At 46.0% G+C, this 15,933-nt stretch overlaps 1 protein-coding gene across 1 annotated transcript in view; it reads left to right on the top strand.

Annotated features, from left to right (window-relative positions):
• Gars (glycyl-tRNA synthetase) overlaps window positions 1-6,971 on the top strand; it is a 41,257-nt gene extending 34,286 nt beyond the window's left edge. The window contains exons 13-17 of the mRNA XM_028758395.1: window positions 940-1,025; window positions 2,968-3,077; window positions 4,539-4,632; window positions 5,179-5,369; window positions 6,688-6,971. Of these exons, the coding sequence (XP_028614228.1) occupies window positions 940-1,025; window positions 2,968-3,077; window positions 4,539-4,632; window positions 5,179-5,369; window positions 6,688-6,813 (607 nt within the window). The 3' untranslated portion in view covers window positions 6,814-6,971. The remainder of the gene's footprint in view (window positions 1-939; window positions 1,026-2,967; window positions 3,078-4,538; window positions 4,633-5,178; window positions 5,370-6,687) is intronic.
• Window positions 6,972-15,933: the final 8,962 nt, after the last annotated feature.

Genomic DNA, 15,933 nt, shown 5'->3' with positions numbered 1-15,933 from the left:
GTGTGTGTGTGTGTGTGTGTGTGTGTGTGTGTGTGTGTGTGTGTGTGTACCATTTGCTAATGACTGTCATGACTCTGCAAGACTGTTTGCCGGGTTTAATCTCAAGCAGTAGCTCTCTTCTTGCTGATTCTAACCATTCTATATGTGTTTCCTACTGTGCAATTCAGACTAGTCATAGAGTACACGACACTGCACAAACAGATTTCTAGCCAGTAGTTACCACAGGAGTTCAGTGGAAACCGTCCAGATAAGGCAGAAGATTATGGCTGGAAGACACCGGCAAAATGTAATGGTAACCAGTAGCCCTTATATATCTTTGAGACAACCACATGAGGGCTCTGTTTCCTAGTCCTGAGCTGCCATCAGGCCAGAGAAATGCCAGCTGGGCTTTATAATGGGAGCAAGTAGCTGGAACGTAGGACCCTGTAGAGTGTCCCTGGTGACCTGTAACTGGTCTCAGGACACGAACATTTGGCAGCCACGGCGAGTGTTCTATAATCACATAGCAAAGAGTCAGAAAACTTGTTTATTGATCTCCACTTACTGTGTTTTGGGTTGCTGAGATAGTATGTAGAACAGTGGTCATTTTAATTGCAGAGCTATTTTGGACAAATGTGATTACTCTAAGATAGTTTCATTTTTTGTTTTTTGCTTTTAAGTTGTTATATTTAATCTTGACTTCAAGATCAGAGGACCTTGCCATTAAATCAGTTGAAGAGTTGTATAAAATAAGCCACATTTTAAGAACCTCTCTGGGATATACAGTTTGGTACCCATGTATGGGGAATACTTAATTTGGTGGTCATGTCATGAGTTGTCTTTTGGAGAGAATACCAAATTTGTTAGCATTTAAAATGAAGAATGGTTCAGCATCTTGGAAAAGGGGTATGTGTTCTTACTACTGTTTAATGTGTTTTGTCTTTTTTTCTCTGTTTGTAGAGAATTCACTATTGAAACTGAAGGAAAAACATTTCAGTTAACGAAAGACATGGTCAGTGTGAAGAGATTCCAGAAAACATTACATGGTAATTTATTAGAACAATAAAGAAATAAAAACAGCCATTATTTCTGAACTTTAAAAAAAAAAATAAAAGTTTTGTGACATTAATTTTACATGAATTTTAGGGAGAGAAGCAGCTTGGTGGGTATGACAAACTTGGGCACTGTCTCTTTTTAAAGATGCTGGGCTTGGACTGAGCAGTAAAGCCGCCTTCGCATTCCTACAGCCTGGGGTACATAGGATGAAGCCTCTGAAAACAGTCCTACTTTAAGGAAAAAGTATTTTTACTGAGTGAAGATGTTTCCTTTCCCCTGCTCTACATTGTTGGGGGGTTTTTGGTCAGGCAAATTTTGAATTAGACAGTGTACATTTTGTAGCACATGTGAAGGTTGCTAGGCTTTGAAGCGAGGCTCCTTGAAACTGCTGAAGGATATAGCTATGAATGGGTCAGCTGGCCCAGAGCCAGCCAGAGCAGGGCGGAGCCAGCGCGGGCAGAGCAGGGCGGCGCTTGTGTACCTGCAGCTGCTCCTGAGCCTCTGCCTACCATTCCTCAGGTGATACTGCAAAGGCTGGGGAGACAACGCGCCTTGACTCTCTTTCTAAAATGCATTATTTTGCCCCTGACCTGGGCTGTGTTCATGCTAGGTGGACAGGTGTCCTAAGCCACGTTGTACTCCTCTTCTTCTAAGGTTTTTTTTGTTGTTGTTGTTTTGGTACTGGTACATGACTCTGTCACCACAGTTTATTATACTGGCGGTGCTGATGGTCTCTGACAAGAAGGCACTCAGCCAGCATGTTGTATCTTATGATGATGAGGGAGGGGGAGACTGCAGTAGAAGCACATTTTCTGTGAAGGGAAAGCACTTTCATGGAAGCGTGTTGATAACAATGACTCCTTTATCATAGACAAAAGAAACAGCCTCGCTGCCCGGCAGTGATGATGCACGCCGTTAATCCCAGCACTCAGGAGAGGCAGAGCAGGTGGATCTCTTGAGTTCAAGGCCAGCCTTGTCTGTAGAGCTAGTTCTAGGACAGCCAAGGCTACATAGAGAAGAAGCCCTGTCTTTAAAAAAAAACAAACAACCAGTCAAACAAAAGAACTGTTTAGAACTGAACCATTGGCCCTAGTTATGTCATTACTCACAGAGAAGGAACTCCCCAGCCTAGGATAGTGCTTCTCCCTGTAGTAAGTTACCAGTACATTTCCTGAGTGTTGCCTATAGGGAGAGTTGGAGGGCCCTGTAGAGTATGTTTGATAGGATGCTGGGCCCTGAGCAGACTCTACCTTCAGTGTTTCCTGATTCCAGAGTGGTAGTAGCTGGCTCTTACCTAGTTGTCCAGGGCTGGCCTTAAAGTTGCTCTAGCAATCCTCCTGCCTCAGCCTCCTGATTATAAGGTTGCATCATCAGGCCTGCCTTACAGTATTTGAGTTTGCTTGTTTGTTTACTTGGTTTGTTATTTATGTATATGGGTGTTTTGCCTGGCCTGTATGTCTGCGTACCACGTGTGTGCCTGGAGACCAGAAGAGGTCTTCAGATTCCCTGGAACTGGAGTCAGAAACAGTTGTGATAACTGCTGAGCTATCTCTCCAGTCCCCAGTAATTGATTTCACAAACTCTTTAGTGAAAGCTCCAGGTCTGTTAGCTTTCTAGAAAGACAGCGGATGGCAGAGCACAGTGTTGCTGTTACTGTTCATAGCTTGTCCATTAGAAGGACACTCCTAGGACACAAGCATCATTTTATGATATTTGAATAGTCAGGTTAAAAGTTCTTTGACTTAACTTTCCCTTTAAAGGGATCTTGTTTCTTATGAGCCCGTAGTTCTTCTGAGTGTGTTCTTCCTGCTGTACAGAGATCACAGCCCGTCTAGGTTTAGGGCACTCGTAGTGCCGAGGATTGTTAAGGACTCGGATTTGTGTCATGTGGTTCTTGGCAGAGTATTACTAAGTTGTCTCCTTTTTTTGCAGTGGAAGAAGTTGTTCCGAGTGTAATCGAGCCCTCCTTTGGCCTGGGCAGGATCATGTACACCGTATTGGAACATACATTCCATGTCCGAGAGGGAGACGAACAGAGAACGGTGAGCTGCCCTGGAATAAGGTCTTAGGGGGCGCTTTCCTGGCATTCACGGGCTGAGGCAGTAGGAGTTTATAAAATGCTTCTCAACCCCTGAGGTTTTCTCTTCATTTGTTGATCCTGCATCGTGGCTCCGTGCCCTCCACTCTCCTCCGCATTGTGAGCTTTGTCTTTGTCATCTTACCGTCTATGGAAGGTGTACTCCTGGAGCAGCTAGCAGATGTCCAGGAAGATAATCAAAAGGCTAGCCAGAAGACAGCGAGCTTTTGTCTGTCTTATTGATTAGAGAAGGTCTCGTTTACATGTAGCCGAGCACGTGGAGCGTTGGATACCAGCCCACCGTTCTTTGTGAAACATCAGGCTTTGAAGAAGGAACTGGTGAATTCTTGGTACCCGTCCGAGTTCTAGAAAGTCTGACACACTGTTATACCACGTAGCTAATACTATTGCCCTTTACTCTCTGCGCTAAGGCTGCGTCTTCATCCTGACATGAGGGAGTAGCCGTCCTTCATTTGGCTAAGAACCTGGACCAGACAGCGGATACAGCCATGTCAGGGAGGGATGGTGTGCCTAACTGAAGGACTTGCTTAGATGTCAACTTTGCTTCATGTTTTCCTGCTTATTTTTCTAATAGAAAGGTTTTTAGTTTTTAAGAAAAAAATCTTTTGGCTGTTTTCCTGAATTGAACAAGACTGATATAACTAGAGCTTTAATAGATATTTCATACAGGCTAAACGAATAAATCAGCCACACTATTATGAATTGCATAGTCCCTCCATGAAGAGAAATTTGATTAGGCTGTGGGAAGTCAAAAATGTTTCTGAATTATTAGCACCCACTTACTTAATCCATTTGCCTACAAATTCGGTATGAAAACATTTCTAGTGAAATTAAAAAAAAAAAATCTGTAAAGGCAAGTTCCTGCTTGATTCTGTAAAATAGAATTATCCCAGGGTTAAGGAGGAAGTTGGGTCCCAGACATCCTGTGATGTAGGCCTGTGCACTGCTCAAGTACAAGGTTCCCTTGTAGCAGGATATTTGTAATTGCCTGCCATAGGGGTGGGGGGTCGGTGGTCATTAAGCTTTAAGCAGGAGCTAGCCTCGACTCTGTCATTCAGTGGTTTAATGAACACATCCACTCACTCCCAAGTTGTGTGTTCTTGCCTTCAAATGAACCTTTTGTACAAGTACCAATTAAGAACTGCCTTCAGCTCTCATTTCCAACCCCAAATGGCCCGGGAAAAGCTGGCTTACCTGCCGTAGAACATCTGCTGCCTTTGATGTTGAGTTCCTGCAGAGCGTAGGAGGATTGGACTGTTTACTCCTGTGTGCTGATAGAAGACCTGGTGTTTTGGTAGTGAAGTGGTCTAAGTTACCTACTCAGTATAACTACACTGTGCTTTGGGACAATAACAATTACTTATAAACTAACATTTGAATTTCTTTTTTTTTTTAAACCATCTAGTTCTTCAGTTTCCCTGCTGTGGTTGCTCCATTCAAGTGTTCTGTCCTTCCACTGAGCCAGAACCAAGAGTTTATGCCATTTGTCAAGGAATTATGTAAGCAAGTCCAGTTGGGTAATCTCCATGGGAACACTGTCACGCAGACTCAGTTTTACAGAATGTATCATTTGTTTGAGTGAAAGCATAGATTGACTATGAATAAGTGGGATTCTAGCCTCTGCTTGTATTATAACAGCTTACTTGCTCAAATGTCCTAGAGTGGGGTGAGGCAGAAGTCAGACTTGAGGATTCCTTGCTGCTCTTACTGACCTTGGTAGTCTCTTCCCCAAACCCTAGTGGAATGTAGCTCCCTGCTGCCTGGACAGCACTGCAGAGGAGCCCAGGAGTGCTGGCCCTTACCTCTGCGTGAGCAGCTCAGGGCTATGCAGGCAGAGATGTACATCAGCGTCCCACCTCAGCACCATAAGGAGATAGCAGGGCAGCCTGGATCCTGCAGGAGACTTAGTGAACATCCATGTAGCTGGCACTTGCTGCTTTCTTGTCTCAGGGTCCCTTATGTTTCCCGAGCTTCTGGGCCTGTGTTCAGATGGCTGAACTGAATTACTGCAGTATCTCACTCTTGTCTCACGTTGTTTTCAATAGCGGAAGCTCTGACCAGGAACGGCGTGTCTCATAAAGTAGACGATTCCTCTGGGTCTATTGGGAGACGCTATGCAAGAACTGATGAGATCGGCGTGGCTTTTGGCATCACCATTGACTTTGATACAGTGAACAAGACCCCCCACACTGCAACTCTGAGGGACCGGGACTCCATGAGACAGATACGGGCAGAGGTGACTGGCCTTCTCAGACACGTTTAATCTTAGACATGTTCACAGCTTCCTCCGGCTTGAATTGGACTTTGATAGATTTATATTCATGGGTTTGTTTGTTTTTGTAATATTAATTATTGGTTTGTATCAGACAAAGCCCAGATTCCCAGAACTGTTTGGTTTAATTATGAAAATACCCATTAACAAGTTCTCTAATATTGTATAGTCGTTTGGATTGCTCTCGCTCCTTTTTCCATCAGTTCGTTTTTACACTTGGTTTATTGGGCAAGGGAAGTGTCATCCTGTGAGGCTGTTGCCATAGTTTCACTGGTGAGCTTTGGGGACTTAGCCATCTTTATCATCATATTTCTATAGAAACGTACAAATGTGTATAAATTTAGTGTTTGCCCATTGGAGATGGAATCTTCCTGTAGTTTTAATGTGAAGAGCAGGGACCACTGGGGTAGGACAAGCACAGAAGGGTGGCTGAGTGGTTCAGGGTGTGGCTGGGGGGGGTGCACTGTCACTAGCAATCTCCTGGCTAGTATTAGCTTTGAGCAGGTATTTATTGAGAGTACTTATTAGGATTCAGCCTGATACAGTTATAATAAGGAAAACAGAAATAAAAAGTGCTTTTATCCGAAAGGGTTTCATAAACCATGGATTTCTGGCTTGTCTTTATACACCAGTCCTGGCTCCTCTGTGCCTACATTCCCAGTAGCCGCACTTCTCAGTGTGAGTCCCAGCTCAGTCCCAACATCAGCATTTCCTGTGAACTTGCTTGTTTCAAAATCTCCACCCCAAACTTTCCCATCCCTTAGCCAGGGACAGGGAAGGGTAGCAGAATGGTTTAACAGGCTCTGCATAGGCTGGTCTTCCCCACCCGACTTTGTAAACCACTGCTGGAGGCCACTGTCACTTGCGTCTGGCTGGGCAGCAGCTGGCTCTGTTGCACTGCATAGCCTTAATTAAATACGGGAGTTCAATGTAACAGCCGTGGAATAACTTGAGCTACAGAATGGGATGAGAGGCTTATGGCAGTGCTCAGCTGTGGGGACAGTTCATAGGCTGAGTGGACTTAGAGCAAAGGTCCCAGCCTGGGAGGGGGCGAGCGTAATTAAGAAAACAGACAGCCTGTAAAGGACATCATCTCGTGTGTGTGTGTGTGTGTGTGTGTGTGTGTGTGTGTGTGTATACACACATGCATGCATACATACATACATGGTATGCAGTATATTCATGATAGATGGTGGTTTGCTCTGTACTGCGTATAATTCAGGGCAAGTACTCTTCACAAATGTAAAGTTGGCTAACGCTTGGATTTCTTTTCTCTTCCCAGGTCTCTGAACTGCCCAGTGTGGTCCGTGATCTGGCCAATGGCAACATCACCTGGGCTGATGTGGAGGCCAGGTTCCCGCTCTTTGAAGGGCAAGAGACTGGCAAGAAGGACACGGTGGAGGAATGAGGACAGCTGGCAGCTCGTGTCCACCTGCTAATAAATAACTCATCATGTTCACTACACAAAACATTGTGACTGCTTCCAGGGACTATTTTTCCTCAGTGGCTGCTTGATTTTACCCCCACAATTAAAGTTGAAGGAATTCTGAACACATTTATAATCCATCTGTTGTGTTTCCATTTTTTTTTTTTTTTAGCAAAGGCGTTTCTCTCAGACATTTGTTTAGATGTGCTTGTGTTTAGCATGGTACATCTTTTTAAAATTAACAGGTTTTTTTTGGAGTATAGTTCATACGCTACAAATTATTTCAAGTGTGCACTTTAGGGTACTGACAGTTATATATCCACAGTCCACCTTTAGAATATTTATATCCCAAAGACTTCTTATGCCCATTTGTCGTAAGCTTCCGTTGTCACCTCAGCTCCCAGCAGCCATAAGTCTGCCATCCGTAGATGAACAAGTGATGCCCTATGCCAGAGAGACCGCTGTCTCCAGCCAGTGCGTGGCTTCTGGGAAAGACTGCGTGGAGAAGGCTGGAGGATTTTTGTCTACTCTATATTCTAGAAGTCACTGAGTTCTTGAGGCCAGAGGAGCCCCAGCTTGCTTGTCTGCCTTAGCAGTTCCCAGTGTCTTACAGTTGTTTTGTAGTTGGGGCTTTGCTTCTATCATTGTACTTTGCTGCTAGTATATGTTTTTTGTAGAACACTGAGACACCATGGAACAAATAAATTCAAGGAAGTAGAATTTGTAGAATTAAGGCCTCATCTGACTCCCCAGTTCTTTCCTGTCCAGGTCTGGGACTGCTGGCCCCCAGAGAGCCCCGGCCACCCTTGTCATGCTGACCACAGTGTTGCAGGTGCCAGGGTCTCAGCAAAGATCCTGGACTAGTGGCGACTAGTTTTGTACTCAGGGTGGAGACTGGAGCTTGGGGTGTTGTGCCTTTTAGCAAAGCCTCAGCCCTAGCCCTCGGCATTGAGTTCATGAACAGACCTTGTTGGGAAGAAATGCCTGTACCAAGGCTGATTTGTTTTCTGTCTGGTGCTTCTGTGAGCGTTTGTTATTAAATCAGAATGAACTATACTTTAAGTGAACTCATTGTCCAGGGATCCCTCTCACCTCACATTCTTTACACTAACATTCTCCCTTCTTCCCATGTTCTTCCCTTTACAGTATGTTTCACCATAGCAAAGCAATCAGCTCAGACTGATGAGCTCGTTAGTATAGTAAACCTATCGTGGGATTTACCTACCTTCCACCATAAAGTGATTCCAGCCAAAGCTAAAGCTCTCTTCTGTTTGACCGGTTTATCACGAGCTACAGTCTATGCGTGATCTGCAAGGCCACCCTTCCTCTGCTCTGCCTCTAGGTGCAGGTGTGCAATCCTCCCCAGAGAACCATGCCTTCTCTGAGATAGATTTCCCCAGAGAGGACCATGGACAACAGCTCTGACCATTGATTGCTTTTGCACCCTACTCAACTGGACTCGAGCACAGATCCGTAAAGCACTGTGTTCTAGATGCACAGGCCCTCTGCACACATTTCTGCTCATGCCCATTGGTGATTTAAAGCCCACATATTTCTTGACGTTCTTTTAAGACTTTTTAGATTTAAAAAACATTTTTGTTTCAAACCTGTGCATCAAGTGGCAAGCTGAACATAGCTAGATTAGCCTGGCTCAGAAGTCATTCCTCCCTTCCTAACAGTGATGCGGTGACTCAGACTAATTAGTTCCATGAAACTCAACCCAGTAGTAGAGTTCTCTACAGCTTAGGTTGGGCTTAGGTCACTTGGCCAAGTTTAACAGAGTTATGTGTACAATGTATGTAGGTCATTTGGCCAAGTTTAACAGAGTCATGTGTACAGTGTATGTCTGGCTTCTGTGGGAGTCTGACACCTTAATGATACCTGAAAGCCATAGCAGCAAAGCACTGAGTATAGATAGGCATTCCATAAAGGGACTTGCCACCAAGTTGGGAAAACACCGATCTTGCTGATGTCGTGAGGTGGTGCTTCCGGATCTAGGTGATGAGAACACGGTCACCAGGCCTTCATCTTATACCTTAGGATGACATTGGCCAGTGTAATCTCAGTGAGAGGCTCTGGAGTGTGTGCCTGAGGACCACATGGCCTGGAGAAAAGCTCCAGTTACTTTAGGCTGTATTGGTAAGCAGCCACAGGATAAACCTGTTGTGACCAGGATTCTGTGGTCGTGGGTGTGATGGGTGGGGAGGTTTTGAAACCATGACCACACAGTTTGCACCTTTGGTGAATGTCTGTTTTAAGAAGGTGTTTGGGACATTTGGCCAACATGGATATAAGATTGAATTAAAGATTCTGTAAGTAAATGAGTAATCGTGCTCTGCCTCAAAATTCTCCTCCTGTTGCCTATCCAATAAGTCTTGGTTATCGGGCTGTCTCTAAGTAGTAATCGTGTTAAGCCATGTGGATGGGACTAGTGCCTTCTCAGGAAATTAGGGTGCTGATTTCAAAGCTGTAGCAGGGTTTGCCTGAGAGGAGCACCCTGCAGCCTCACCCTCCTGCCTTCAACCCCTTCCCCGGGTAGATAAGTTGAAGAATGCATCTTTCTGAGCTCCGTTGCCTCCAGCTGTGGTTCTCAACCCTAGCTGAGTGTTGGAACACCTTGAACTTGAAAAACATGCTCTTCTAAGCCCCACTAGGAAGTCTTTCTAGGGTGGATTTTGAGTGCCAAGTGTTTGAGGAAGTCCCTCGGAGAGCTGCTACTTACTACTGTTGCCCTAGGCAACTTTCTTGCTTTGGGAAGGCAGAGCTCCTGCCAAGGGTCTTTTAGACTGATCTTCGTGAGTGGGATGAGCACTGGGGTTTTAGGTTCCCTGAGAGTCTTTTTGGAGCTTCGTCTTTGCTGGGTTGGAATGGTAGAGTCAGAGAGCAGAGAAGTAGAGGGAGATCTGTGCCCAAAGCATCTGCTTTCCAGTTCTCATCCCTCAGGGCAGCCTCCCTTAACTCTCCTGCCTCCATCTCGGACCAGGAAGAGGAGCCCAGCTCCCAGCACCTGGACTCAGCGCAGGGGAGCCAGTATAGATCGTCTTCTGCATTTGATAGATCGTACAACTCAATCACCAACAATGAGCTGTAAAGTGGTTGTGCTAACTAAAACAATTTAGGCTAATTAAAACAGTTTTGGGCTCATCAAAGCTTACTGCTTTGCATCCAAGTGCATTAAGTGACAGATTAAGTAGAATGAAATTGTGTGTATGGGTGTGTGGGTGGGTAGGGGCTCCACTGACAAAATCCAACCTAAACTTAACATTTAGGGGACTGCAGTTTTGAACCAAGCTTGCAAATTCATGTGTTCCATTGACCTATCCATCCTCAGGACTGACTCTCGTGACTCAAGAAGACCATTAACCCACCTGTACCCCAGATATAAACTGGGCGCCTTCTTACCGCCTTCTCAGACACCTCTGTCTCACCACCATCATCACCATGTGTTTCATTGGAAAAACTTGTCTAAATTCCTTGTCACCCACAGTCTGCATCACACACAGTAACTCAAGTGGTTTCATTCTGCCCTTGAACTGTGATTTTCATTTCCCTCTGGGAGGGAACACTGTATTCTGTCAGTCTCTAACCCACTACCAGTCCCCCAGGGGCCCTTTCCTGCTGCCCCATGCACCTCATGCTCCTTTCCTGTCACCACTGCTGCTGAAGTTTTACACATGAACTCACGCAAAGGGCCAAAGCATTCAAAAGCAGAAGCAACACACAGTAAGTTTGATGTTTAAGTCGATTTACTTTGAAATGACTACCCCTTGCGTATCATACACCTCGACCTTGACTGGCTGGAAGCCACTAAACAGATGATCAAATTCAGTGGAGACTACTTTTTTAGGGGAATGAAACCTCAATCCCTCCAGAAATCCCTAGCTGGAGAAACTCCAGCTCATACTGTGAACTGTAAACCGTCTTTCCAGTTGACAAGTAAATGACAGGACTAGCGAACTATTTTTTAAAAATTATCACAAAATTTAGGCAATAAATGTAAGAACCTCTAAAATGTGTGCTCCGAGAAAGGGTTCTGTGTGGACAGTAGACGGTTCTGGGCCTGAGGACCCTAGAAGAAGTAGATTATATGTTAACAGATTTGGCTTCTAGGAGCTGGGCTAGGTGTGGTCCTGCCTGCTATCCTTTGTCATGTTGGGCAAATGGCTCCAGTCCACTGTGAGCGTGGCTCCTGGGATATGCTATCTCTGACTTGGAAAAGTAGGGCCACCCGGTGCAGTTGATGTTGGTAGAGACTGGAGAGAGATATTCACGTTCCTGTGGCCAGGAACAAGGAATTGGACAGCTGATTCCAACTCCACCCACCACTCCCCCAACACACATAAAAGCCAAAATGCCACACCTGTGTTAAAGATGCCGCGGGGCTGTTTGATGGATTGCAGAGAGCTGGATGTTGGAGAGCTGGAACTGATTGTCATGCTCTGTCTTTGGGTTCCTACACAATCATTTATTGCCCATCTCTGAGTTTGACCTAACATTCTTCCGTGTGACTATTGGATAAAATCCTTCGTCGAATGTACAATGGCTTCTACCAAAGGCTAAGCGTGTCATCAGACAGCATCTGTGGCCTATAAAGGAGCCGTTCCTGATTTCGCTGTAATCTGCTCAACTGGTATTCCCACCAATGTATAATTTTTTAAAGCACCTTGATAGATGAGTTCCCTTTGCTCTGTTACCATGTTGGAACATGTTTTGTTGTTGCTTTTTTTGTGTTTTTCAGTTGAAGTAGCATGAATTATCTGCGTTCCTGCACCATGGTCACTCATATTTGACACCAGAATAAACTGTAGCATTCATTTTGAGGTGAGAGTCTGAATTGTTCTGCCTCCTAGGCAGAGGATCCTCTGTGAGGGTCCACGATGCTGAGGTGCTGATGGGAGGCAGGGCCTTAGAGAACCAGAGGAAGCTTTACTTACTGCTCTGCAAAGTGAGTTAAGAGCAATCTGTTACTTTGCCACCTTCCCAGCAAAATTCCCAGTGAGGGGCAATTTTATTTCCAGATCAAGTCATTAGCTTGCCCCTGCCTATGCTTACTTGTGGATTCAACCAGCAGATACTGAGATGGGACTCAGGACTCTGCCTGGGAAGGTCCCGTATACTCCAGCTCACTTCCCAAGCTGCAGGTGCTGACATTAGGAGGGGTCACCACTCACCTATTCCAGCCACATTGCATAGTGCAGACGCTCTCTTGTATAGTGAGACAATTTGGGGTTAAGTAGGGTGAACACGTAATTTACTGTTCAAACCAGGACACGTGAGAGGGCCAGGACACAGTTGTAAACTTGTCTGGTTGCATCCTTAGGAGCTGATGAAGTGCAGACTGCACCCTCTGCCATTGGGAAGTCAGGTTCCATCTGGGCTCGAGTCCTCCAATGGGATGATAACTATGATACAGGCAGGATCTTACTATATCACTGTGGCTTTGAACTTGATACGTAGCTAAGCTGGCCTTGAACTTAATATCCCCCCCACACCTCTTCCTCTGGAGTGCTGAGATTGCTGTTGCAAGCCACTACATCCTTAGGAAGGGGTCACACCATTTATTTAGTGGTGCTGTGGGTCAAGCCTTTGGTATTAGGTAAAACACTCTACTAAAGAACTACACCCTGAGTCCTCTGCTGAAGATTCTATGGGACAGAAATACCCACCAGACCCTCATTTCTGTCATTCCTGTGAAGTGGGAAAGAGGGGATGCTATCTTGGGAACTGGCCTTTGGCTCCAATGGGAGATCAGGATGGGGATGAAAAGAAGAATAGGTTTTTCCCTTTGCCAACACTGATTGCTTTCTTTGTGCCGTTGGTCTGCCTTGCTAACACTGGACTCCTGTGGGCTAACCCAGCTGTGAGTGGAACAATAAGAAGGGACAGATGTTTGGTGAATGGTTAAAGAGTTCTAGGAGGCAGGAAGGGACAGCATAGTCTCCAGGGATACTTAGTCCAGCAGTAGCATCTGTTGTAGGAGAACCTAGAGGCCCATGTCTGACTAGAAGTACTGCTCTCCGAAAGGGGCTGTTGGTCAGGCTTTGCCAGATAGAGGCTGAGGCCATTGATGGTTCTGTGATGAGCACCATGCTTGAACCCTGTGTGGAGAGCTTTACGTTGCTTATGAGATCTGCCAGAAAACCTGGAGAGATCCGCCACTGAAAGGTGGAGAGGTCCTCCCACTCCTCCTGCTAATTAACATTTTTAAGTGATGCTGACCCCCACAAGAGAACAAGGGGTGACCTCAGGGGCAGAGTCTAGAAACCATACTGTCCATACTGATGAACAAATAAATGCATGCGTTAAACAGGCCTCCTCCATTCCCGCTACAGCTGTCTTCACTAGAGGAGTCAGAGAAGCCTGTCTCACCTTGGCTTTCTAGAGCACCCAAACACACATGTGGTGGAAAAGGGACTTGGAATGACTTCCTTCCTGTTAGCTCATGCTCAGAGCTCACAGCTACCACAGAGCATCGTACTGTGTCTGGTTCCTGGGTCCACTGAGTCTTCAAAGATTCTACTCTAGAGAGATCTGTTTTCTCATCTCTGGATGAGCATATATTTGTTTTTATTTTTGTTTGTTTGTTTGTTTGTTTGTTTGTTTTGTACTCTCTTAACAATCCAATTTCTCCATGCCATGTCACCCACCTTCCACAGGACCCTGGGGCTCTAAGAGGCTTGGCCCTTTAGTAGCTAGCTTTTCTACCAAAGCACCCTGGGAAATGTTCTCCTCATCCCCAACTTACGCTACACAGATGCGCCATTACTCCCCACAGTTATAATTTACAAACCCAGCAGGCACTTTCTGGCCCTCCTTTAGGAAGCCTCCCCCAGCCCCCAGCTTGGAACTAGGTTAGGTCTGGGTCTGGGTCTGGGTCTGGGTCTGGGTCTGGGTCTGGGTCTGGGTCTGGGTCTGGGTCTGGGACTGGGTCTGGGTCTGGGTCTGGGTCTGGGTCTGGGTCTGGGGTTGAGGATGGGTCTGGGTCTGGGTCTGGGTCTGGGTCTGGGTCTGGGGTTGAGGATGGGGCTGGGGCTGGGGCTGGGGTTGAAGATGGGGCTGGGTCTGGGCTGGGTCTGGGTCTGGGTCTGGGTCTGGGTCTGGGTCTGGAGTTCAGTCTGAAGTCTCACGGCCATTGGATTAGGATGAGAAATTTGCCTTGTATGCTCGCTGGTCTTTCCCAGCCTTCTCGAGTAGGGTGGGTGGAAGGGTTAAACAAGCGCCCAAGGGCCTGCAGGATCTGGGTGTTGGAAGTTGTTCTGACAGAGTCTGATAATGAGGCCTCTTTCCAGAAAGGCCACTCGTTGAGGTACTAACAGCACTGAAGACTGCAGGACAGTAATGAGGACTGACTGGGCCGTAGGGAGCAGATGCTGAGTGAGGTTAATGAGTGGACACCCAGAGAGATGGCATAATGTCTCTGGTGGCATTTTGAGGACACCACTCAGCCAGGACCATGACCAGGGCCTAGGGAGCAGAGCAGGGCTGGGGTAAAATTTCTACCCAACTGGTCTATAACTCGAGGCTTCTCAAGGTGCTGGCATGGGTACCATTGTCCCAGCCAGCATAGATCCCAGACCCCTGAACCCTCTAATAATAATGAGTGGTACTGAGGATGGCATCTGAGGAGCACAGGTGGGTGGTACTGAGGCTCTGTGGCATCAGCTCTGATAAGTCCCCTGTCTCTTCCAGTCTCAACAGCTCTTCACATAGCCTCTTGGGGCAAGCCACTCACACCTCTTTGCTCTAAGAGAGCACCTGTGATGCTAATGAAGTCAGCCCTCACTGCTCTTCCAGCTAGGCAGGGAGACTTTACAGGGCATGCATGACCTTTGTCCCTGGAGAAACCCAAGCCTAGGCACTTCTGCCACCTACCTCCCCAGTGACAAGAGAAGCAGAGCCACAGCCTTGCCCACAGCACTCTAGAGCACTGCCGAGTGAGAGCCGCCTCTGCACCAGCTCCCACCATTATCTGACACACGAATCGGGGAGCAGTCGCCAAAGACACGCTGTCTGGGGACGCAAAGCTTATCGCGGGATCATTTTCAGCTCATTCTTTTCAGTCGATATAAAGAGAGCTTAAGAGGCGTCTGATTGAGCATTTTTGAAGATAGATCGCCGTGGGATTTGGGACCTACATCTCAGAAGCATCGTATAAATGTGAGTGGCGTGCCCACAGCCGCTGGCTGATTTGAAAAGCTTCGGCACATACAGCTGTAAAAAAGGAAAGATGGAAGGAAGGAGAGAAAGAAAGAAATTGATCTTCATTCTCGTTGTAAAATTCATCCTTGGATTCCTGAATAATTAAACTTCCATGCATTTGTGTGAGGTGTGATTTCAATATGATTTCCACTCTACATCTAACAATTACTTATAAAAACTGTCTATAATTGTCAATATCTAGGGCTGGCAAAATGGCTCAGCAGGAAATGGTGCTTGCCCCAAAGCAAGATGGCCTGAGTTTGGTCCTAAGGACCCACATATGGTGATGAGAGAACACTGTCCTCCAAGATTTTTCCTCTGACTCCACACTCAAACAACAGGACACAAGCACTCCCCCCAAATGAAATAAGAAAGTGGTTTTTTAAAACAACTTTCAATATCCAATGCGGCTTTGATACATCGTTTATATTTAAAAATACTTTTAAGCATGTGTCTATAATCCTAGCGCTCAGAAGACAAAGGCAGGATCTTAAGTTCAAGGCAAGCCTGAGCTACTCAGCAAGTATGAGTCCAGCCTGAGCTAAATAGTGAGGTCCTGTCCAACAAATCCAGAAAAATAAAAATCGTGATAGGCCAATCTAGAAGACTTTTAAAAATCCCAAGAGCCAGGCAGAGAAGTTTGATAGGCCAACAAAGACCTCTAAAAATAAAATTCCCTAGGGAAGGCAGGATGAAGGAGAACCACCTGCTGACAAAGTGTTTGAAGACAGGTGACAGTGGCCCCGGAATCAGGCAGTGTCTAGGTGTCATTTGATGTGTTTTAAAGTGCCATGACAGTTTTCTTATAAAATTCAAATTGTACCAAATGTCAGAAACCACATCTTTTCATGCATTAAAATGTATCAAACGGCAAACCAAAAAAAAAGTGTAAGGCTGGATAAA

Source organism: Grammomys surdaster, unplaced genomic scaffold (assembly GCF_004785775.1).
Source record: "Grammomys surdaster isolate TR1022 unplaced genomic scaffold, NIH_TR_1.0 126197, whole genome shotgun sequence".
Taxonomy (NCBI): domain Eukaryota; kingdom Metazoa; phylum Chordata; class Mammalia; order Rodentia; family Muridae; genus Grammomys; species Grammomys surdaster.
Note: the sequence above shows the minus strand (reverse complement) of the source record. Positions and strands in the feature narration are given on the sequence as shown.